Source organism: Chionomys nivalis, chromosome 12 (genome assembly GCF_950005125.1).
Source record: "Chionomys nivalis chromosome 12, mChiNiv1.1, whole genome shotgun sequence".
In the NCBI taxonomy this organism is placed as follows: Eukaryota; Metazoa; Chordata; class Mammalia; order Rodentia; family Cricetidae; genus Chionomys; species Chionomys nivalis.
In genome coordinates this window covers 35,974,619-35,999,117 of record NC_080097.1, presented here as the reverse complement: position 1 = coordinate 35,999,117, position 24,499 = coordinate 35,974,619, and the positions used below count along the sequence as shown (strand labels likewise).

General features: G+C 45.1%; 1 protein-coding gene across 1 annotated transcript in view; it reads right to left on the bottom strand.

The window, feature by feature from the left end:
• The window catches only part of Tnfsf11 (TNF superfamily member 11), a 30,778-nt gene extending 13,722 nt beyond the window's left edge, over positions 1-17,056 (bottom strand). The window contains exons 1-2 of the mRNA XM_057786788.1: positions 16,835-17,056; positions 9,535-9,702 (exon numbers count right to left, since the gene is read on the bottom strand). Coding sequence (XP_057642771.1) covers positions 9,535-9,702; positions 16,835-17,056 — 390 coding nt within the window. The remainder of the gene's footprint in view (positions 1-9,534; positions 9,703-16,834) is intronic.
• Positions 17,057-24,499: the final 7,443 nt, after the last annotated feature.

The following is a 24,499-nucleotide window of genomic DNA, read 5'->3' as shown; positions in this document are numbered from 1 at the left end:
CCAGGTGTCAGGACAGCCACTGTAGACAGGCAAGGACGGGAAGAGAAGGATGCAAGCCACCAAAGGAGGGCCCCTAAGGGGCTCACACCCCTCAAAACCTGGAACTCTAACAATCTTGTGGGTTTACAGCATGGCTTGCTTCTGACAAGAGTGACTAGCCACCTGTACTAACTGCTGACTCAGCACAGGCTAGTCATTGGGACTATGGGAGCCTCGATTAAGAAAATGTCTCCATAAGATCATGCTGTAGGGAAGCCTGTAAGACATCTCTTAATTAGTGATTGATGGAGGAGGGCCCAACCTATTGTCAGTCCACCATCCCTAGCCGGTTGGTTCTCAGTTCTATAAGAAAGCTGAGTGAACAAGACATGAGAAGCAAGCTGGTAATCAGCACTCCTCCATGGCTTCTGCATCAGTTCCTGCCTCCAGGCTGTTGCCCTGTTTGAGTTCCTACCCTGACTTCCTTTGATGATGAACAACGATGTGGAAGTGTCAGCCAAATAACCCTTTTCCTCCCCAGTTTGCTTTTGGCCATGGTGTTTCATCACAGCAGTAGCTGCCCACACATGACTCATAATGCAGGCGTGGGTACAGGTCATTCATTCATTAAACGTGTGCTTTAGTATGTCTGTCACTGGGGACAGAAATGAAAGTCACAGGACCCTGAAAGGCTCCCCTAAGGTAAGCCGGATCCAATCCAGGTACATGTAGCTGGTGCTCAGAGGATAAGCCTCATGTGTACTCAAAAGGGCCTCCTAACTCCACAGGCAGATGGGCGAGCGCAAGCGGGAGCCTCTTTTGCGAAATGCCTGAACTGCATTTTGAGAAACAACTAGACAAAAACGGGTCTGAAATGTTGAAAGAGTACACGCAAGAACCTAACTCATTCATCTATCAAGGAGAATCATGCTTGAATATTTTATGAGGAGGTAGAAGTCACAGCATGAAGGTCAGGGGAAGAGTTGGGGTAAAAGCTTAAGAACATCCCCATGTTTCCAGCTTGGTGTGCTGGAGATGACAGGGACAGCAGACCTAAGGGGTAGCTGCAATGGGTAGAAGGAGCATTCCCTGTTCTGCAAGTTTGACTCTCAGCATTTTAAATTAGTAATTTTACCCCAGCTACCGCCCGTGATCACCACTTGGCTAAGATCACGGATTGGATCAGCATCTTAGTGACCAGGACGTTTCCTAGAGTGGATTTTCTCCCGATCTTGACCTTCAGGCTCACCAGTCACTAGATATCAGATCATCTCGGATATTGACAACTCTCGCCAGCTTCTAGACCACCTTCTCTAGACAACAGCCATCATCCTCTCTCATACTCAGTTCATTTAAAAATATTTAAAAATAAATGTCAAAAATGGCTGTTCTGTCTAACAGTGGCCCTTAGCACTCGGTTGGCCTGGAGACATCACAGGGGGCACCTTTGTGGCTATCACATCAGAACCTCTAGTCAAGGATCTGGGAACTCTCCAAAAAAAAAAAAAAAAAAAAAAACACAATCAAGGACCCCAAGTTCATTGAAGACGTAGCTAGACTGGAAAACACTGCCCTGGGACTTGTCCTTTTTTCCACTCCACAGGTTACCACTCTCTCTCTGCACGCACAAGGCCGCTCGCCCCTTAACACAAGCATCCATCATGACCGCCCCCTCTCAGGTATATCCTCCTAACTCTGTCTCTTTCAAGACCCCATTCAAAATATCTTCCCTTCCATCCTGGGGTATTCATAGCATGGATGAAAGCCGCTCTCCTCTGCCGTCACTTGCTGGTTAGTTCCCCACTGCCATCCTCCTGGCTCCCGCCTACTGTGCAGGGGTTTTCCTGAGATTAAGTAGCCTGCCTTCAGTCTTCTGTTGAGCAAAAGGCAGTAGATGGTGTTGTGGTTTAAATGAGAATGTCTTCCACGGGGTTGAGTATTTGAACTCTTGACGGCAGTTTGTGGAGCTCTAGAGGGGTCAGCCTTGCTAGAGGACGTATGCTACTGGGGATGGACTTGAAGGTCTCCAAGCCTCCTGACATTCCCAGTGTGTGCTCTCCCTCCCTATCTTTCTCTTCTTCTCCACTCCCCCTCTCTGTTTTGTGCTTTTATTCACAATTTGAGCTCTCAGCATCCAGTCCCTGCTACCATGTCTTTTGTGTGTTGCTGAGCTTCCCTGACATGAGGGGGCTCTTATCTCCCCTAGAACCTTAAGCCCAAACAGACCCTTCATTCTGTAAGTTGCCTTGGTCATGATATTTCATCACAGCAACAGAAAAAGTCACTAACACAGATAGCCTTGGCTCTGTAGGATATCTCTGTGGATTTTAATCTGGAGTTCCCATAAAGATCGCTTTTATACACGCTAAATATGACTGAGGTTGATTGCAATTCCCAAAACTACTATGGCCAAGGGAGATGGAATCCTGCTGGAAAACCACCACATGACTAACATCGCGACTTGAAACACCAGTGACCCACACTCAAGTTCCCTTCTGTGTTTATGAGAAACTCTCTTAGGATACATACTCCTGCACACAAAGGCACAAAGGCAAAAAGACAGTAAATGGGGTCTGAATTTTCCCCTTGATCTTTCTCTGGGAACTCAAAAGCCTAAGAGAAATAATGTCTACATAACAACTCCAAAGGGTCCAGCAGACACAACCTCTTTAAATTTTCAGATAATTTACTTCAGTTAAAATTAGAGAGAGATGTCTTTTTGTTTGTTTGTTTGTTTTGTTTTGTTTTGCTTTGGCTCTGACTGTCCTGGAATTCACTAGGCTATAGACCAGGCTGCCCTCAAACTCACTGAGATCCACCTGCCTCGGAGTCCTAAGTGCTCGGACTAAAGGCATGTGCACAACCCTGCTGAGACTTTTTTTTTTAATTATCAACACTGAAATTCAAGAAATCAGGGTTCCATGAGGAAAAAAGAATGCAATCACTCAACATGATGAACATTCTGGTTTTGAGTAAATGCTCCTGAATCCATAAAATCTAGCCAAAAACGGAATAAAAGTAGCAATAAAATTATAGACATGTATGTCTAGATGGTCCTGCAACACCTCCTTACAGGGTGAATGCTGTTAAATCTCCTTTTCAGCCTCTCTCCCATGCTCTCTCTAGGGGCCTAAATATAAACTTCAGAAAAATAAAATCCTGACCACCAAAACTTTTCGGGTTTGTGTTAATTCTTGCTCCATATATGTGAATATCCATGTGGGTGTATATGGGAGGGCATTGGGGTGTTGTGTATAATGAGTCCACTTTCCTACTCATCCAAAGCTAACATGTGTCGGAGACTGCCAACGGTACCTCTCTCTCCTCCTTGGTGGTTCTAGGCAGTCTCTTCTTCAAGCATTGCACGCAAATGTCTAGCCAGCAGGCTGCTATTAATACAGAAGTTATCACTCCTGCGTAGGGCCATCGTTTTTTCTGTTACCCTCTCCATATCTGAACATGACAGGCCACCCTGGACACAGGGACGATACAGACATGTCGAAGAAAGAGAATCCAGCACTGAAGGGCTCATCTTAGGAGTGTGTGTGTGTGTGTGAGAGAGAGAGAGAGAGAGACAGAGACAGAGACAGAGACGTAACCAGGCATTTCCCTTGGTGAGATTCTTCTAATTGAGAAGATGTCAAGTAACAATGATGATTTCATTGTGGGACAAAGCATCAGAGATGTTGGACTCACTAGTCTTACTTTAAGGGTCCAGTGTACACGTACACTGTAAATTATAAAGGGAATGAGACCAAACGTATATTGACTATCTCAGGATAACAAAGGTGCGGCAGTGATGACTTCCTTATCCGACTTCTCCAGTAAGGCATTAGGACAGTGGTTCTCACCCTTCCTGATGCTGTGATCCTTTAATACAGTTCCTCATGCTGTGATGACCCCAACCATAAAATTAGTTTGTTTTTGTTTTTTTTTTTTTTTATATTTTTGGACAGGGTTTCTCCGTAGCTTTTGGTTCCTGTCCTGGAACTAGCTCTTGTAGACCAGGCTGGCCTCGAACTCACAGAGATCTGCCTCCCAAGTGCTGGGATTAAAGGCGTGTGCCACCACCGTCCGGCATTTTTTTCTTTTTGTTTTTCATAAAAATTATTTTATTGCTACTTTACATCTGTAATTTTACTACTGAATTGTAATATAAACATCTGATATGCAGGATATTTGATATGTGACCCCCCACCTCAAGGAGTCACGGTTCACAGGTTGGGAACCACTGCATTGAAGGATCAGATGTCTGTAAAGAAGATAACTTACTGTTTGTCATTGCCGTCCTTGGATTGACTGGTGTTTGCATATGTCTAGATTTATTTATTTGATGTGTGTGAGCATTTTGCCTGCATGAATGTATGTGTACCATATGTGTGCAGTGTCCACAAAAGTCAGACAAGAACATCAGGTGTTACAGATGGTTGGGACCCAAAATATGAGTTCTGGGAACTGAACCCAGGTCTTCTGCAAGGGCAGCAAGTGCTCATAACCATGGAGCAATCACTCCAGTTCCCATCACTGGATTTTCATATTTGGGAATGGAATTAGAGGTTTAGCACAAGGGCACTTAGATAGGAAACCAGAATCAAGTTTCCAGGATACATTCTAGGTCTCCATCGCCAGGGTGATGAGACTGTAGAAAAGCAAACACACCCACGGGACACAGGAGTGAAGAGAGAAGTCTAGCTAGAGACACCACCTCAGAGTTGTGCCAGTTTTGATGATGCCATCTGTGATGGCACTGAAGTGATATTGTCCACAGCTGCCATTCATGACAACCAAACACAGGTCTGATAAACCAGATGGGAAAGGACCGTCCTTATCAAATTCCTGAATGGCTTTAGAAATTGGTTGATGTCCCATTTTACTCGAGAATCTTAGTTTACAGAGTTCAATAGGTGACCCACTGTTCACTGGTTCTTTGTTCCTTCCCCAGACAGTAATAAGAGTAAGTTAAGTGTGATACATTCAAGAACCGACTAGAGTCCTTGGCCTGGGGAAGCTTACAGCTTTGTTCCACGGTCTATAGACATTTCCTGTTCAGACTTATGAGGGCTTTTTCTGTTGTTTTTGCTTGCTTGCTTGTTTGACCTAATGTAGGAGACGACTCACGGCACGCTCACAACGATCTCTTTTTCCCTGGTGGTTCTAGGCAGCCCCTTCCTCAAGCTTTATAGGCAAATAGCAGCTCTGGAAGCTATTGGCCTCCCATGCAGGAGATCTTACGCTAGGGGACACTGAGACACTGAGCTACCTCAGTCCCAGACATTCTCAGGCAAATTACGAGTATGTGTGTGTGTGTGTGTGTGTGTGTGTGTGTGTGTGTGAGAGAGAGAGAGAGAGAGAGAGAGAGAGAGAGAGAGAGAGAGAGAGAGGTATGCCACATGACCACATGACTAACATGACTACCTCTTTTTGGTCATTCCACTTTTTTTTTAATTTTATTTTTAAGATAGGTCTCTCACAGCTCTGGTATTCACCACATATGACAGGTTGACACTCCAGCAAGCCCCTGGGATCTGCTTGTCTCTTCATCCATTGTGTAGGAATTACAAGAACCTATTCCTGGATTTTATTTTATCTTACATGGAGAGATGTTTTGTCTGCATTATGTGTGTACACACCACATGTATGCCCGCTGGTCAGGGAGGCCAGAAGAAGCTGTCGGATCACCTGAAACTGGAATTACAGATGTCAGGGAATCAAACCTGGCTCCTCTGGAAGAGCAGCAAGTGCTCTTAGCACTGAGCCTTCTCTCCAGCCTTTCTCCATCCCCAGTTTTCTAAATGTTTGTTCTAGAAATTAGACTCAGGTCTTCGGAGCATTTTACTAACACAGCCATCTCCCCGGCCCTATTAGGGAAAAAATTAATGTTCTCAAATAAGACATTTGTTTTCATAGCTATTAAATAAAAGCAGTCTTGTAAATTGCGTACATTAAAAATATTTGTATTTCAGGTTTGCAGAGATGGCTCAGTGGGAGAACTGATTGATGAGCAAGCATGAAGGCCTGAGTTAGGACCACTAGACCCACATGAAAGCCAGGCATGGCAATGCCCATCTATAACCCTGGTGCTTGGGAGAAGAGCCAGGCAGACCCCGAGGATTCACGGACCAGCCAGTCTCATCCAACGAGCAAGCTTTACATTCTACCATTTCAAAAACAATAGAGAAACATACTTGATGTCAACCTCTAGCCTCTATATGCACAAGCAGGGGTTAGTGCCCTTACACACACACACATACACACACACACCCACACATGCATGTGCGCGCACACACTCATACCCACAGGCACACACATACACACAATTTGAAATCTAGCTTTTAAAAGCTAATATGGAAAACAAATACAGGGACTGGAGAGATGGCTCAGCAGTTAAGAACACTGACTGCCCTTCCAGAGGACCCAAGTTCAATCCCCAAACCCACACAGCTGCTCATAACTCCAGTTCCAAGGGATCTGGCTCCTTCCTCTGACTTCCAAAAGCACCAGGCACACATGTGGTACACAGACATGCATGAAGGCAAAACACCCATATGAATTAAATAAATAAATAAACAAGCAAATAAATAAACAAATAAAGCAACCATAAGCCCTCTTGCTTCTTCCTACCCCCCTCAAGGAGCACAGAGTACTGATGCAGACAGACAGCAAGGGGACATCTATTGATTTCTTCCTTTGATATCATTCATCTAAATACTTTAACAGGCAAATTTGGAACAATTTTTATATTTAAAAAAAGGTCCCAGTGTGAAATCAACAACCTTATACAATGAAGGTATCTGGAGTCACAGCCCTGAGGGCTCAGAATATTTACTCGATCCATAAACAGATGTCTATCCATGGAGCCCAGACAGAAGGTCGGGGCTGAGCGTCCTCCCTGCCTTCCATAGCAGTCCTGGGTAAACCCTGAACTCACCATTCTGCCCAAGCCTGGTTAGCTAGGCAGAGCCCGGGAAGGCCGCCAAAACTGAAAACGGGCATCGCTTTACACATCAGACACCACACTGGACCAGTGTGTTTTATTGTCACAGACTGTTATGATAGACTTTATAAATTGCGGTTGGTTGAGCTGGACCAGTAGGAGGCTTTCAGAGTTCTGTGCTAACGGGGGAAAGGGGCCAAGAAAACCTAGCCACAAACAAAAAAGGAGGGAAAAACAAGATTACTTGTCTGACCACAATGAGCTGAGTAAACACCACTTTCTGCACGCCTATAATGTGATATTGCACTCATGTCTGGTATGTGTTACCACTGCCCGGGCTGATCTCTCAGTACTGATTGCAACTATACACGATTTATTTTATGGCTTCACTCAGTATCTGTTAGCAAAGTTAAGATGCAAACCTACTTCCAGAATGCCTGCCACACCCAGCCGATTTTTGGTGTTGCCAAGACAAAATTAGAAATCTGATTACTCGGCAAATATTGCCGACGTCACAATAACCAATGCTTTTCATCAAAGGATAATACACTTGGTAAACCGTCCATTTGACTAGGATAAAAGAGTAAAATCGCAGGCCTAAGGAAAAGAGGCATGGCGAGATGCCTAGGTCCACAGCTGCACCGTATGGATGTTGGTTAACGGTAACGATAAGGTTTGGGAAACACTCATCTCCTTTCTAGAGATCGGGCCTAGGAAGAGCGAGGCTCCCCCACCTCCAGCACACACTGGTGACTCCCATAATGTGTAAATTATACTAGCGAACACCGGCTCAGTGTAACAGTTCGTTGAGCTTTTAAAAGGCTTTTAACAAATTGTCCATGTTTTCTAAAATGTAAAATCCTATGGCATAGCGCATAAAACACAACATTGGTGAAATAAAGTCCCACTCCTCTTGAGAACCATGATTACCCATTAATACAAAAGACTAGACTCTCTTTCTCCCTCCCTCCTTCCCTTCTTCTCGAAGGGAGTGTCTCACGATGTCGCTCACGCTAACCTTCAGCTCACAATCCCCCTGCCTCCGTTTGGGATGACTGACACGAGCCGCTGTACCTGGCAACCATGCGCCTTTAATGCAAGCAGCTGATTCTTCTCATCTGGTCTTCGTTCTAGTTACCCACATTCTGAACTTGAACCCAGAGCCTCGGCCATACTAAGCATGCTTCATGCCGCCACTAAGCTACACACACACACACACACACACACACACACACACACGCCAAGAAAGACCGATAACTTTTTAAAAAGGGTAAAATTCTTTCTTCCCTCAACCAAACTGTGTTCACTCATTTAAAGTAATTTCATACTGTGTTAATATACACATATTCCCGAAGATAGATAATAGCGGCTGGAAGCAACACGCCTTCTTATGCCTTCTCCAGTGTCATCGATTTTACTGATTGTAGGACACTCGGTTTTAGCAAATCGTCTCTGAAATTCAGGTGCAGGTAGAATTGGTGGCAGCCACATTAGCCAGCTACTCGCTTAGTGAGGTGACGTAACGAAGCAAGCTGAAAGTTAGCGTCATCTTCAATTTCATAAAATACGGCAAGTCTCACCTCGGAAGTGTTATATTTACCTCAATTAGCTTTACAGCTTTCTCCTACCTGCATGCTTAGCCGACACACTTTTAGGGCTACGCTCTCCCTCCGGAGAACTAAGCTAGAACCAGACCAGTTAATTACTAAATCTTAACAAACCTAGGGCCCAACAGCCTTGAGAATGCTAGGGTTGTTCGGACATAATGAGACAACACGAGAAGGAGCGAACCGGAAGCTGGGAGGGCTCGTGGATGGGGCTCACAAGTAGACAGACAGCATTTAGCGCTGAATTCCCGCCCAGTTTTGGGGGGAGTCAGTAAGTGCATTAATTCCGAGGCAGCAGAATTCCCAGGTGTCTCTACTCAGGGAAACCTGACAGGTAGATGGGTTCCTCAGCTGAGGTTGAGAGCACAGCTGTCTCCAGTCTTCGATATTCTCATCTCTCTTATTGCCCAGCTCTCCCAGACAATAAGAAAGGAGACACCCAATTTCCACCTCTGCACGCCTGCCTCTCACCACACCTGACAGCCGAGGATGTTACATGGTTCCTCACGGGAGCCCAGGCCACAACCCTGCAGGAACAAATGAGGAAAGGGCCACCAGAGAGTCCCCAAAACCTAGAACATGGCTTTTAGATCAAGGATTCAAACTAACAAAGGGATCACCAACCAACAGTAGGAGCTTTGATTCTCCTTCCAGGTGTGCATTCAAATCCCTCCTCTTGAGAAGAAAGGACAGAGCCAGGCAGTAGTGGCACACCAGAGGCAGAGGCGTTCAAGGCCTGTGAGTTCAAGGCCGGCCTGGTCTACAGAGTGAGTTCCAGAACAGCCAGGGCTACACAGTGAAACCCTGTCTCGAAAAAAACAAAAAGCAAAACACGAGAAAGAAAGGAAAGAAACTGACCCCCGCCAATTTCAAAAGAAATCTCTTGAAGACAGCCTCATCGGCTCTTTTACCATTTACTAAAGAACAGCGCCAGCAGTGTGTCTCAAGCCTCACTATCCAGCTACGACAGTGCCAGGGAGAACCCTCGGCTTAGCGACTGCGGTGTGGACTGACCTTTTGCACGGCCCCATGGAAGGCCTGTTTCATCCTCCTGCAGTACTCAGGCAGGGCTTCTGTGTCGTCGCTCTCCACAGTGGAGTCCTGTAAGCCTGTGTTTTCATGGAGTCTGAGAATCCTATATATGCAGCTAGTGCCGTCTTCCGATATTCTGTGAGGATCCATCTGGGGGCGGGGAGGATATCAAAGCCATTACAGTTAATGAAATGTGAATCGCTAATAAAAGGGCAATGCTTAGAGTTTTATGTCCCCCAGTGAGAGATAACAAATAAAATTACCCTCTAGTTGATGAGAACGTTTTTGCTGTTGTTATGTGTAAGTGTATACACACGCATGTGTGAGTGTGAGCACCTGTATATGCACATGTGGAGGCCAGGAGTTGATACTGGACATCTTACTCTGTCACACTCCACTTTAAGTGTTTGAGATGGGGTCTGTCGATGAACCTGAAGCTCACCCTTTAGCCAGACTGGCGAGCCAGAAAGACCTTAGCAGCATCCCGTCTCCAGTCCCCGTCACTGGAACTTGGATGGCAGGTACTCTATTGACTGATCCATCTTCCTTGCCCTGTAGATGGCAATCATCCATAGTAAACAATGTCATAGATACTTAACAGAAGTGTGTGTGTGGTGTGTGATTCATGGGGAGTGAACTTCTTCGTGGGCAGAAGAGGCATCGAGGATCTCATATGGGATGCAAGCAGGTAAGACTCGTCAAGTTGGACAGGTAGTTCACAATTATAATCTAAGGATTTGAGAAGCTGATGAAGAGAGATCAGTGTCTAGGGAAAGCCTGGGCTATATAGTGATATCCAGGCCAGCCTTGGCTACATGGTAAGGCCCTGCCTCATAAATAAGAAAAATAAGACGCATGCTGCATTTAGATGAAGCCGCGTGGAGATGAAGCCCACTTGGAGATCCAAAGGATGGCAAAGGAGTTTGACTTCTCTTTCAGATGAATATCTATTTACCCAGTACTTCTCAGCTGGGTCTTACAAACATGTAAGGGCAGTGTCTGTCTTCACATTGTGGTGGAGAGGGTACTTGCGCAGGCCATATGGACAAGTGCTTGGAAATGCTAAACTATAAGGACTGTCTCACCCAAAACATTCCCATGGAGTGACTAACCAAACACAAGTTTATAAAAGGTTCCTATCAGGCATCTCTCTGGGTGCTCTTCAAGGAGCCTGCCTTCTGCTTCCCAAGCTCCCATAAGGCTTTGCGATGGCTTCAACCACCATAGAAAAGGGAGTTTGATTTGCTGTTGTTGTTTTCCTTTGGTCTTTTGAGACAGGGTCTCTCTGTGTAGTCCTGGCTGTCTTGGGATTCACTCTGTAGGCCAGGCTGGCCTTGAACTCAAAGAGATCCGCCTGCCTAGTCCTGGGTTTAAAGCTAGGCGCCGCCACCACCCAACTGAGGTTGATCGTTTTTACGACGGCTTAACTTGCCCTCTCTCTTCCAAAACTCAAAGTCCTTCATGATTAGCAGTTAAAAAAAATAGGTTAAACTAAACACAAAGGGGAAATAAGTCAGTTTATACCAACCAAAGCACAGCCAAACATAACACTGTCTCTCTTTCCCCAATTTAATTAGATGAAAGTAATCGGAAAGAGGTGTGCCCTTGTTAACCAATCCTCAGGGACAAACTAAAAGGTACCCTCTCCTTACGGGAACCTCTCACAAACAGTCTTTTACCAAACATACACACATGGATCCACACATTCTAGTCATGCAGATATAAGGCTGGTCTGGGGCTGGAGAGACGGTTCACCAGCTAGGTGTGCTTGTTGCTCTTCCAGGACGAAGAGTTGGGTTCCCAGCACTGAAGTCAGGCAGCTCCCTGCTGCCTGTGACTCCAGCTCCAAGAGATCTGCTCACCCTGTTCTTGACTCTGAAAGTGCCTGCACACATTGGCATACTCACATAGACACACACACACATTTGCACAAATAAAAAAATAAATATTAAAATTCTAAAATATATCAGGATAATCTTTAAACATGGGTGAGATCCTACTTTGAAACAAATCATTTGTTTTCACTAAAGGGCAGATATCAATCTTTCTTTTTTGAATTTTTACACAAGAGTCTCACTGTACGGCCCAGGAAAGCCTGGAACACCCTATGGCAACCAGACTGGCCTGGGACTCATAGAGACCGGCTTGCTCTGCCTCTCTAGTCCTGAGATTAAAGGCATGTGCCACTGTACCCAGCTCAATCATACTTTTGAAAATGCTCATGTTAAGTCAATAAGTATCCTATAAAGGCAGATATAGCTGGGCACTTGACATGAAGGACCATTGAGTTCATATCTCAAGAAAGCAAGATTCTGCAGGGCTTACTGCCAGGCCAGAGCTGAGCTGAAGGGACCATGTGGCATTAGGAAACACAGGAGACCCTAATCAAGGCTCATTAAGTTTGCATCCTACAAACCAAAGGAGTAGTCCCAGCACTGTCCATACTTGGGGTACAGTCAGTCACAGCTTGAACTCACGGGGAGGGGGACTGTATTTTAACTGAATCCAAAGTTGTCCTCTCTGTATTAAACTCCAATAACTGATGCTTTAAAGTGTCAAATATACAAATTTGTGTAGCTATTCTGTTATTAAAATGCCCTACGGCTAAGATTCAGTACTTAGCACAATATTGTACCAGTTAACAATAGTTCATGGCTTGGTACAAATTTTAAAAAGTGGCATTCAAAGACTGTCCTTTCTCTCTTTAAAAAAAAAAAAAAATATGCTGGTGACCGGACCTCACTTGGACCTCTCAGCCAATTTTATCACAGCCTTAATTAAGTTAAATTTGATTGTTGAATCTTTCTTCAAATACGCCAAGCACGCACTTGAGAACCACTGCTCACATCTCTGAAGCTCATCAATTACCGCGACAAAGGAAATCAAGCGTGTGCGCCAAAATTAACTTTGAGCTGTCTGTTTACTCATTTCCTTAAGGATGACAAGTTAGAAATCCACTTTGCATCTGTAACCAGATGTGCCTTCCCCTTCAGGTGCCCAGGCGAAGGAAGGGAAGCAGCTTGAGAGGGGATCAAGGAAAGCAAGTCCAGAGCAAGGCCGGTGGGGGTAACTGCAAGGCCAATCAGACTGACCAAAGATACGTAGCTCCCGCCCAATAGTGTATTCTGGGGTACACAGCAGTCTGGATAGGGCATGGCTGAAAATACTACTTCAGCTATGAGATATTGCATGCTAGTAAATTAGAAATGGAAAGGCGTGTAGGGTGGCAAATCAGTTGAAAGACCCTTCCAGATAGTTAAGTATGTGAGGAGCCGTGTTAGATGCTGAGGGGTAGGGGAGGGGGCGCACTGAACAAACAGGCACCCGTGTCTTTGTGGGAGGCGCATCGGCTGACATGAGTTACAATGAGTCACACCTGCTTGCATGCCTGCAGACACTATAGGAGTGTCTGATTTGAAATGGATGGTTAGGGCTGGGAAAGCAAGCATATACTGGAGGCCTTGGGCTCTATCACCACACACACACACACACACACACACACGCGCGCGCGCGCGCTCACAAACACACACACAGGGGACTTTGAAAATGCACCTATCTGATGATCAGACGATGCTGTGGCTAGGAAATGAACTTTTTCTTACTATTGTGTGTGTGTGTGAACTTCCTTGAAACCGATCATTCTTTCATAGGGTTAAATGAGGCAGGATGCTTGACATTTGGGCTGCTTCCTTATCGGTTTTTCAAACGAGCTGCCTACCCACCTCAACATCAGATCTGGAGCAGTGGCTGCTGTCCTGGGTGAGGCTGCCATGTGCCCAGGAGAGGGGAGTTTAAGAGCAAAGGCAGATCCAGCTTTCTAAAGGTTTACTGTGCAGCTAAACTCTAAGCGTGAGTATGGCTACACACACACACCCCACACACCACAGACACAACACACACACACCAAACACACATACAGACACCACAGACACAACACACACATACCAAACACACATACCACACACACATACCACATACACACATATACCACAAACACACCACAGCAAGCATACACACATACACACATATACCACACACACTACCTACACACACTACACACACCCCACACCAAATACACACATATACCACACACACGACACATACATACCACAAATGTATACCTTACATATATACAAACACAAACATACCACACACAGAGACCACACACACACCACATAGATACACACAACTTTACAAGCAACATTTTAGAAAGGCTTTTTTTTCTTTGTAAACCAAAGGATATAGTAAATACATAGGACAAGCCAGCTGCCATTTTCCCTTTGGCAGGCCCGGTGGGAGAAAGGCAATCTACATTGGATCTAGGGTTTTTTAAAATATAGGCGCAGGCATGGGCAACCAGAAACACACAGGGTGACCTTCCCCGGCTAATTATTTAAACCTGAGTAGGATTTGGTGTAGGTTTTTTTTTTTTTTTTTTTTTTTGAATCTACGCTGGTCTTGATCTTTCAATCCTTCTGATTTATTCCTGTTCACCATCTTTAATCTATAATAAATCTGACTTCTTTTATCTTAAATGGTAAATGTGTTTTCTGAGACGAGATAATTTCATTTTTATTCAAATGCATTCAGAAATCCCAAATAATTCATCCAGAACTTAAAAAACTTAAAACAACTTAAAAATAAAACTATTCATTATTTGATACCAATACCTAAAAGTATAAAAGAAGGTTTTCCAAAGATATAAAAGTGGAAAGAATTGCGGATTGAGCCCTTGTGTGCCCAAAACCCACCTTCAAAAATTATTCATGAATGGCTAGAAACCATCCCTCATATATAAGCTGTGAGCTCCCTACACCTGCACACATTTCTATCAATTATTTTGGAACATTTTCCAGACACTACAGCATTTCATGTGTAAAGGTTTTTGGATGCATCTCCTAATTGATTAGGATTCCCTTCAGTATCAAGTGTGAATACCACACTCAGTGAGATGCAATCAGAATACTCAAATAAAAATGTTTTTCCAAATCCAACTACTCTAGGGATGAAGATAACCTTTTTAACATGTAGTTACAGACCTGGGTTCAGAATAACGACTGAAACATTTTAATTTGTCTTAGAGAGACTCGATCTCTGTGGCGATGGGGAATAGAGGCACGGCGCACTTAGTGGAGGGTTTACCTAATATACCCAAAGCTCTGTGCATTTAAACCCAGGCACCACACCACATAAATGGTGCATAGCGGTACATGCCTGCAGCCCTAACTCTTGGGAGGTGTAATATCCTTGGCTACATGACAATTTTGAGGTCAGCCTGGGCTACATGAGACCCTAGCTAAGAAGAAAGGGAGGGAGGGAGAGAGGGAAGGAGAAAGGGAGGAAGGAAGGGGAAAGGGGGGAAAGAGAGGGAAAAGAAAAAAAGAGGGAAAAATTGTACCCAGAAACCTGATGGTATTAAATTCTCCAAAGGAAAATCATCTGGCTTTGTTTGTTATCTCACGAGCTTACTTTGGGAAAGATTGTTTCCTTATTAATCTTGAACCATCAACACTATTATGTGATGGAAGGTGAGCATACCATTAGGGTGACAGACACCTAGGCCACTCCACCGCCATGGAATTCCTTCAGGAAAGCTGAACAAGAGCCTAGCTGGTAAGTCCTTCCTCCACAGGTGTGCCAAGTCCAGGGGTTCTTGGCAGTTAAGGGTCCCTAGAATGTGCTCACACTTCTTTCTGAGCTCAGTGCTCTCACCATTAGGGCTGAGGAAAGCGGTTATGGCCCTAACAAGTAAAAAAAAAAAAAAAAAAAAAGAGATACTGGAAACTCCCATCTTCAGACCTTAAAACCCAAAACCTCTCTGCAAAGAATTATTATAATCGCCTTCTATTTGAAGCATACTCTATCCCCTGGCACCACACACATAAAAACAGAGATACTGCACATACAGTGAGTGATCTCAGTGCCATATCATGGAGCCACATACTGTGCAGGCTCCCCACACACATGCATTAAAATGCCAGATGGCAGAAAACAGCAGAGAAGTCATTCTTCATTGACGCCCCGTGTCCCAACGAAGGATAGGGGTGTCTACCCACTTTCATACGGATTTGTGTGATTCATGTCACAAGCAAACCACCCAAACCTTGTCTGAAGCAGAAAATCTCAACAGGTAACAAGTGTGATTCTTAAGACGGGTTTGCCGAAGAGCTGGTTTACGGTCTTTCTATTTTTGCATTAGTGGGTAACCACACCAGTGGTAGAAACTGCAAGCCAGTAGATCTGACTACTTAACAAAGCCTAGGATCCAAAGCACAGCTCAAGACTTTGGCACATGTCAAAAGCCTACGCAGTCCAAGCAATGGCACAGTTTAATGTATCCAGCTTGGTTTGGTAATCACCTTTGATTCTGGAAACAAACGAAGTCCAAACCCAACTTTCTTTTCCCATAAAAATATGCACAGTCAGCCCCCCACTTCCTCTGAGAAAGAGTTCATAGCACCAGACAAGAATATTTGAATGAATCCAACCAACTGCTCTGCAATTTCCAAGAAAACACAAGAGCACAAACCACCAAAAAGCATAATATTACAAATTTACCCTCCCTCTCTCTTCCATCTCCGGCAGTTCTGAGACTTTAACTTGAGGCTTCTTCCTCTCTTCAAAGGTTGGTTACTGGCTAGATTGTAGTCAGGCTGTACTAACAACACACACACACACACACACAGAGAGAGAGAGAGAGGCACCTTCCTTCCTCTGCACACCTCACAGGCAGGCACACTGGGGCCCTTCCTTCCACCCCTCAGAGCCTGAGCTGCGGAGAAGTAGCAGAGCCCCAGCCCTGGAACCCACCTGGCACATTTGGTAGTGCTGTCTCTCTGCGAAATCAAGAGACATGAGTGTCACCCCAGGTGCTCCAAGGACTATTGACACCCTCTCTCTCTCACTGTGGTCCCAGCATGCCAGAAAAACCAGGCAGCCACCGGTTAGTTAGCGGCATTGGAAAAGCACTCCTTTTTCCCCTGAATGGGTTAAAGTTGTTTCTTAACTCCAGGTGGGGAGAAAGCGTAAGATACTTGCTCAAGAGGCGAGCGGCCAATGCTGCTTCTGGGGGGAAATTCAAACCCATCCTGTACCAGAACCAGAGTTCTGCGCCCTGCGCTGCGGGGGAAGAAGGCGCTGGTGAGACTGGTTGGAGGTCCCCAAGTTCCCTTCCTTAGAGGGTAGCTTTCCCGTGAGGAATAGGCAAGGTCCCAGGAGTCCAGCCCGGGGGTCAGACTCAGTTTCCCCGGCAGAGAACGGGACGAGGAAGGCAGCCACTCACCTGTGCTCGGAAGTACAGGAACAGAGCGACACTGCAGACCACCTGGCCCAGCCCCAGCCCTAGCAAGGCCAGGAACATGGAGCGGGAAGCCGCAGGGGGCGGCGGCGCGGCTGGTGCTGAAGGCGTGGGGTGCAGCGGCCCCTCGTGCGGGGCGCCGGGGCCGCCGCCCATCTCCTCCGTGGCGCGCAGGTACTTGCCGTAGTCTCGGCTGGCCCGGCGCATGTCGCGGCGCCCGTTGTTCGGGCGCCCTGCTTCGCGATCGCTCTGTTCCTTCCTCGGTCTCCCGCTGCTAAGCACCGGTTCACCGAGGTCCTGGCAGTGACTCCCCCGGGCGCGGGAGTGAGGGCAGGGTACCCAGGGCAGCCCCAACTCTTATAAACCTCGTGTAGAGGGCTGGCCTAGGGAGCCAATCAGCCCCAAGGAGGCTGCCTCTTCCACTCCCACTTCAGCCCGCCTTCCTTTCCTTCACCCTCCCCCTCTTCCTCGCTCTCACCAACCGGCCTCCTCCCTCCCCAGAAAGGCCCTCTGAGGTGGAGGCTGTGGGTGGGTACAGTGGTTCCTGGCTCCCTTAGCTTGCCCATCCTCAGTTTGCATCACTGGGCCTCAGTTTCCTCTGTAAGATTTGGAAAGTTGTTAGTTAGCTTCAGTGAACTCCGAAGCGCTTTCCTGCCCACCACTCTCAAAATTTCAGAGGAGGCCATCCTCAAGGTTCCTGAGGTTTGGCCTCTGCTATGCTTCCAAATATAGACTCCCCGGATATTGGGAAGACTTGGGGAAATTCTAGAACTCCCTCTGAAGTCCCTCCTCCTCTCTTAAAAGTGACTTTACATGAGGCAGGTTTTGAATGATGCAGCAATGAGCCTATAGGCTCCTATAAGAGAAGGAAGTGGGAAAAGGGAGGGGAAGGGAAAGCAGGGGAGAGCAGAAGAACTAGACCAAAAGGGAAGGGTAAATAAAGGGGTGTAAAGATGCAAGCAGGCTGCCCAGGAAAGAGCAAGTGGCCAAGTTAAGCTTCCATGGTTCCGAAAACCTAACGTTGAGGGCCAATGAGATGGCTCAGCAGATGAAGGCGTTTGCACAAATCTTGATGATCTGAGTTTGACCAGTAGAATCCTCATTGTGGAGGGAGAGAACCTACTTCTGAAAGATGTACTCCGACCTATACACACACACACACACACACACACAGAGAGAGAGAGAGAGAGAGAGAGAGAGAGAGAGAGAGAGAGAGAGAGAAATCTGTTATTGTCGTGTTGTTGTTTTTGTTTGTTTATTTTTTTGAGACAAGTTCTCTCTATGTAGATTTGGCTGCCCTGGAGCTTGCTATGTGGACTAAACTAACCTCAAACTCATAGAGCTCATCCTGCCTCCGCCTCTGCTTCTGCCTCCCAAGTGCTGGGGTTAAAGGCATGTACCACTTACACAGCTAGAATAAATGTGTGTTCTTAAAAATCTTTTTGCAAGTTTTTATTTAATGTCTTGATTCAGAATTATTCCCCTTGAGAAGAAATATTAGCTTCTCTTACAAATTCTGAAACAAGTTCAAAGCATCTGATACGTGTTCAAAGGTGAGGTGCTGGCCCTTGTAGAAGATTGCCCCCCTTCTTAAGACTCACTTTTGCTGTGCATTTCTCTCTACCTAGTTCTCTGAGGGACATTTCCACAGGGCATGTGTCACTGGTGACCTGTCTCTGAGTTAGTGATGCTTTTCCTCTTGGCTATTGTTCCTCTTATTCTTTTAACGAACCTCGTAGCCTGGGACAATTTTGAACACAAGGCATCAGTCATATGGAAAGTATTGATTTTCTAGGCTCCCCAAAGCTTCCAGTGTCAACACATTACATGTCACAATACCAAACGCCTAAATCATTTATAGCACTTTTTTATTGAATCCTGAAACTCTTTAGTGGTTGGGAACGTAGATCATTGTGGCCGAAGTTTCTTAAAGCTCTTTTTTCTGTCCTTGAGAGCTTGAGTTGTATCATTAGCAACAAATGCTGCCGGTTGTTCTCAAATGGACAAGCACATCTTGTTCGTTTTCCAGAACAGTCAAGTCGGCTTGTACTGTGATCAGCCTACAACCCAGGCATCGGCGCTTCTGCATGACAACCATCTCATGCTATAGCAGAAGGGCTCCATTGCAGACTTTCCCATTTTGCCCAGTTTTTGAAACTCTACCTCCCGAGTGGCAGGCTATAACCACCAGTTTTTACTGGCTTACCAAAGACATTCTGCTGAGTTTAGATTTATTCATTGTATTTTGTGTGTATGGATTTTCACGTGCATGCATGTATGTGCATGCCTGGTGCCTTCTGGGTCAGAAGAGAGCATCAGATCCCCTGGAAACGGAGTGGCCGATGCTTGTGAACCACCACATGGGACCTGGGAACCGAACCCAGGTCCTCTGCAAAAGCAACATGTATTCATAATTCGTGAGCCATCCCTGCAGCCTCTGTCAAGGATATTCTTAAGGGAAAATGGCTTCTGTTTTTCTTTATAGGTCTTGTGCTGGCTTTCCTAGCTTTGCGATAGCACTGGATCATTTTGTCCATCAGTGTTACTGTCTACATAGGAAAAACTGAACAAATATTTAAATCATTAAAAACAGCGGTCGCGGCATAACCATACAGATAGGCGTGATCCTGTCAGAGTGTGAGGACTACCCTTAGAGAAACATGGAACTCTTAGGAGAAAACTTCTTTTGGGAAAGTCGTGCACAGGGCAGCTGGTTTTAGTAGACACGGCAAACACTTAGTTAAAAGAAGGTTTTGGACGTAGTAAAACTTGAGGATTATAAAGCAAGGGAGACAGACCTGTCATCCAGGAAAGGGAAATGAGTCACAGCAAGCGGGGAGGTTAGAATTGAGAAACACTAAGCCACGGGCCGCTGTTGGGAATCCCTCTCCAGCCTACCTCCACATTCTTTACCAACTGGGCTTGTCAGTCATTCCCCTTAGGCCCTGGCGACTGCTGCTCCTAGTTAACTGGTAGAGGGACCTGGCTTTCGTGAGCATTGTCTACGCTGCTTTCAAGTCTACATGACAGACTTCATCAGCGCCTCTTCTTGAACCGTCAGACTAGAGGCTGATTTTCACAGACCCGCTACAGTCCGAGACAGCCAGTGTCCACCTTTTATATCCTGCACTTCCTGTTCGGTTTTTGTCTAAAGAAAAGTTTCTGTGACCAAGGTCCGTAAGTATTCAAATGTGTATACTAATTTCAGCATCATCAAATACGGCCAGTTTGAAATTAGAAAACACTTTGTTTTAAATATGAGAACTGTATTGGAGGAGGAATCTAAAGATGTGATTCAAGGACTGGTTTGAGGTTGGATTTGAGAGATGACAAACTGTGCACAGGTATGCATGCTAGAATGACGCATAGGCTCCTATCTAAGGTATAGCTCCTAGCGTGAAGATGCTGTCAGTCCATCATGGCAGTGGAAGGCAGCGCAGCCTGGGGCAGCTGGGTGCGTTGCATCCATAGTCAAAATGCAGTGAGAGAGACAAATGCTGACGCTCATCTGGAGTTCTACTTTTGACATGATACATGGCCCCAGCCATCACGGGAAGAGTAGAGAGTCAGGGACCCTGGCAAGGTTCATGTAGCCTAAGAGAAAGCATTCAAACGCAATATTAAGTACACTGACTGGATATAGCCTGTCTCATTTCAAAAGGAGGCTCCAGTTCTTCCTATCTGTCCAACAAGGGCAATTCACTTAAGCTTTTTGAACACTTGTTGTTAAGATAGGCATAGAGCTAGGATTATCAACATCATAGAATTATGATCAACTAACTTAGTTGATCTAGATGGCGTGTACTATGCTGGTTATTGCTATTTGGTGATAGGCATAACTTGTGTGCACAAGAACGGCAGTGGGTGAGAGGGAAGAGGCTAGCAGGCTTCTGGCTCTGGTGATTGGGTGAGGCCATACATCAAAGAAAAGATGCCAAAAAGGTTTAGTGATGCTATGGAGGACAGTCGTAGAAAGATCACACTTAACTTAGCATTCCAAATATTCTCTTTTCCATATCCTACATAGGGAAGTCATAGATTTCTTCAATTTACTACCTTTTGATCCATCTTTTCATTGCACTGTTTGGATATATTTGATATGTGTGTGCTGTCTTTGCAGTAAAAATAAACAAATATAGCAAGAGGGGTGGAGAAGTAAGGCAATGATTGAAATGATCATGGCGGTTAAGAGGTCTTATGATCTTCTAGCTCCATAGACCTCCTGACCACTGCCAACAGAGAAATGGGTGTCCTCCTTCAGGAAAATCACTTCTCTCAAAACCACTTCAGACCCCAAAACTTCTAAACAACACCCCCTCTGACAGCGAGAAATAGCCAGACAGAAAACGATGGTTCCTATCCTTTACATATGAAGGGTTGGGAATAAAGGAAATCCCCCAACTTCAGAACCAGAGCCTTAAAACAAGCCCAAGGCTTCCAGAAACCTGCCACCAATGGAATTCCGGAAGCAGTCACTCACTTCACATACCCTGGAACCAGGATATGCAGAAACAAACAATCAGACTCATCTCCCTCTCTGTAGTTTATCAAAAATAGATGAAGAAGGAAAAGGAGGAAGAGGAGGAGGAGAAGGAGTTGTTTCTGGGTCTAGTGAAGCCAGGCCCTTTCCCCTCCTTACTGTCAGTGCAGATGATGATGATGATGATGATGATGATGATGATGATGATGATGATGATTCTCAGACCTGGCATATTCTCCTGTACCTTTGGATATTGAGCCATGGGGTTTGGGAGTGTCAACCTCTCAGACAAATATACTCTGCTTTTGCCACTGAGGTGGAATCTATCATTTTATATCCCATTGTTGACTTATTGCTCACAGCAGCCCATTGTAACCAATGGTGTCATTCTGAGCCCTAGGAGACAGACAGATTTAGGAGATTTCAGCCTAAAAAAATTAAGAACTGGTATTCCAAAGACTGGAGAAGGCTGTTTTCCCAGCAAACATGACCAAGCAAGGAGAACGTGCCCTTCCTCCACTCTTTGGTCTATCCAGGCTCCCTGGATGGTCTGCATCCACTCAGGGTAGAGTCATATCCACTTTATAAAATCTCTCAGTTCGTGTGTTCCTCCCTTCCAAAAACACACTCATAGATCTGGGCAATCATGTGTCTTAGTATCCTGAAGCTCCACCATGTTAACACATAAAATTAACCAACAGCCACTCCGTTCAGAAAAGAGTATTTTAGCCTGGCGGTGGTGGCGCACGCCTTTAATCCCAGCACTCGGGAGGCAGAGGCAGGTGGATTTCTGTGAGTTCGAGGCCAGCCTGGTCTACAAGAGCTAGTTCCAGGACAGGAACCAAAAAGCTACGGAGAAACCCTGTCTCGAAAATCAAAAAAAAAAAAAAAAGAAAAGAAAAGAAAAAAAGAAAAGAGTATTTTATAGCCTAAAGCTGGTGGTGCGGAAAGAAATTATTATCCTCGATGTTCTTCTGCTGGACAGCTTGAGCAAAATATCTCAAAGTGTCTGGTCACTGTTCTTGTTTTCTACACTTTCCATTGACTCAATTGCTACCCAGGCTGTCTCTTTCCTTCAAAGACGAAGCATTTTGGCCACATTGCAAGAGTTTTCCTGCTAATAGCATCTGATTAGAAAGTCTAAATATTGCCTCTTTTTCTTCCCACTTTATTTTCCCCCAAATACATAAAGGGGGGCTGGAATTTTTCATCTAATCCTGACTGCAATATCAATATTCTCTTGACTCCTTTTCCAAACTCTGAATGTGAGCATCACTAATAGTGAACATCCTTGCGAGACAGGTTTCTCCAGAGAAGACTTTTATTAGATGCTTTCAAAGATGATGTTACATCTTCACGTTTGACAAAGTCAGTAAGAAATTGCAGTCGGTGCATGAAATTTTCAGGTTACTTACATCATTATTAGAAAGAATGAGACTTAGAATTCTGTTGACATCTAAGAGCATGCTAGATGGCTCCAGATGACAGACAGACTGTGTGGTATATTTGTTATTCTACAAATAATAATGAGATTACACTATGAAACTTAATTCATAATGGCCTATGTATGTATTTATCTGTTTATTTGTTCATGACAGAATGGTAAATTCCAACTGAAAAAGAAAAATTTAAGAAAATGGGAATTCCCTAAACTCTAGTAAAGGGGTTGAGATTTATTATAACACACCTTTTTCTGTATAAAATCGTGTCTATGAAGGACAATTATAATAATTCAATACTATTGTTCTTTCCTTTGTCTTTAATTTGTTCAGATCGTCTCTCTTCAGCAGGAGTTTTCTCTTCCCTCTCTCCTCTGTACCAAGGAGACTGATCCCCATTGTCTATGCTACCCCATGGCTGTGCTACCCCCATTGTCTGTGCTACCCCCATTGTCTGTGCTACCCCCATTGCCTGTGCTACCCCCATTCATTGTCTGTGCTACCCCCATTGCCTGTGCTACCCCCATTGTCTGTGCTACCCCAATTCATTGTCTATGCTACCTTCATTGTCTGTGCTACCCCCGTTGTCTGTGCTACCCCCATTGTCTGTGCTACCCCCATTGTCTGTGCTACCCCCATTGCCTGTGCTACCCCCATTGTCTGTGCTACCCCCATTGCCTGTGCTACCCCCATTGTCTGTGCTACCCCAATTCATTGTCTGTGCTACCCCCATTCATTGTCTATGCTACCTTCATTGTCTGTGCTACCCCCATTGTCTGTGCTACCCCCATTGTCTGTGCTACCCCCATTGTCTGTGCTACCCCCATTCATTGTCTGTGCTACCCCCATTGTCTGTGCTACCCCCATTGCCTGTGCTACCCCATGTGACTCTGCTGCACTAGGGCTGGACCACATCTGCCAGTGGGAGGCAGCGGTCTAGAAGGAAAGAGAGAAGGAAAGTAAGGCCTGGATTCTCTCTCACCCTAATTCCCAAGCTCCCTGAGATTCAAGTCATGGCTGACTGGCTCACATCCAGCCTTTCCTCCTGCACTGCTCGGGTTCTTTCTGGACTCTGGCAATATCTTTGTCTCTCTGTAACCCTTTAGGCCAGGGAACATTTATTCATCTCTTATTTCAGATATAACAAATTTAGTGACTTAAATAATGGAGAAATGTATTATCTTGAAGCTTTGGGGGCCAAAAGACTGAAATGTCTCTGCAGGGCTTTGGGGGCGGTTGCTTGTTTTTGTTTTCCTAAAGTTTTAAGAAGAGAGCCCTTTCTCTTGCTTTTTCCAGCTTCCAACCTCCACCTACATTCTCAGCCCATGGGTCCTCTCTTCATCGTTGAAGTTCATCAATCCAGTCTCTGACCTCTGTTTCTGTTCTGATGTAGTCTCTCTGGCTTCCACTCACCAGTCTCTCTCTTATAGAGAGCCCTTTGCTAACACGGCACACACTCAGACAATATGGCTTCATACCCTGATCTCAAGTATATATGTGTGTGTGTGTCTGTGTGTGTGCATATATAAAAATGTATATGTGTAAGTATATATATGCAATTTAGTTATGTATGTATATATATATATGTGTGTGTGTATATATATATATATATATATTTCTTAGAATATTATTCCTCTTTGCCTTATAGAGTAGGGTCTTCACTAGTTAATTTGGGATTTAAGGTATGGCCATTGCATGGAAAGCATTAATTTGTTCTCTGCAGTTTAAGAA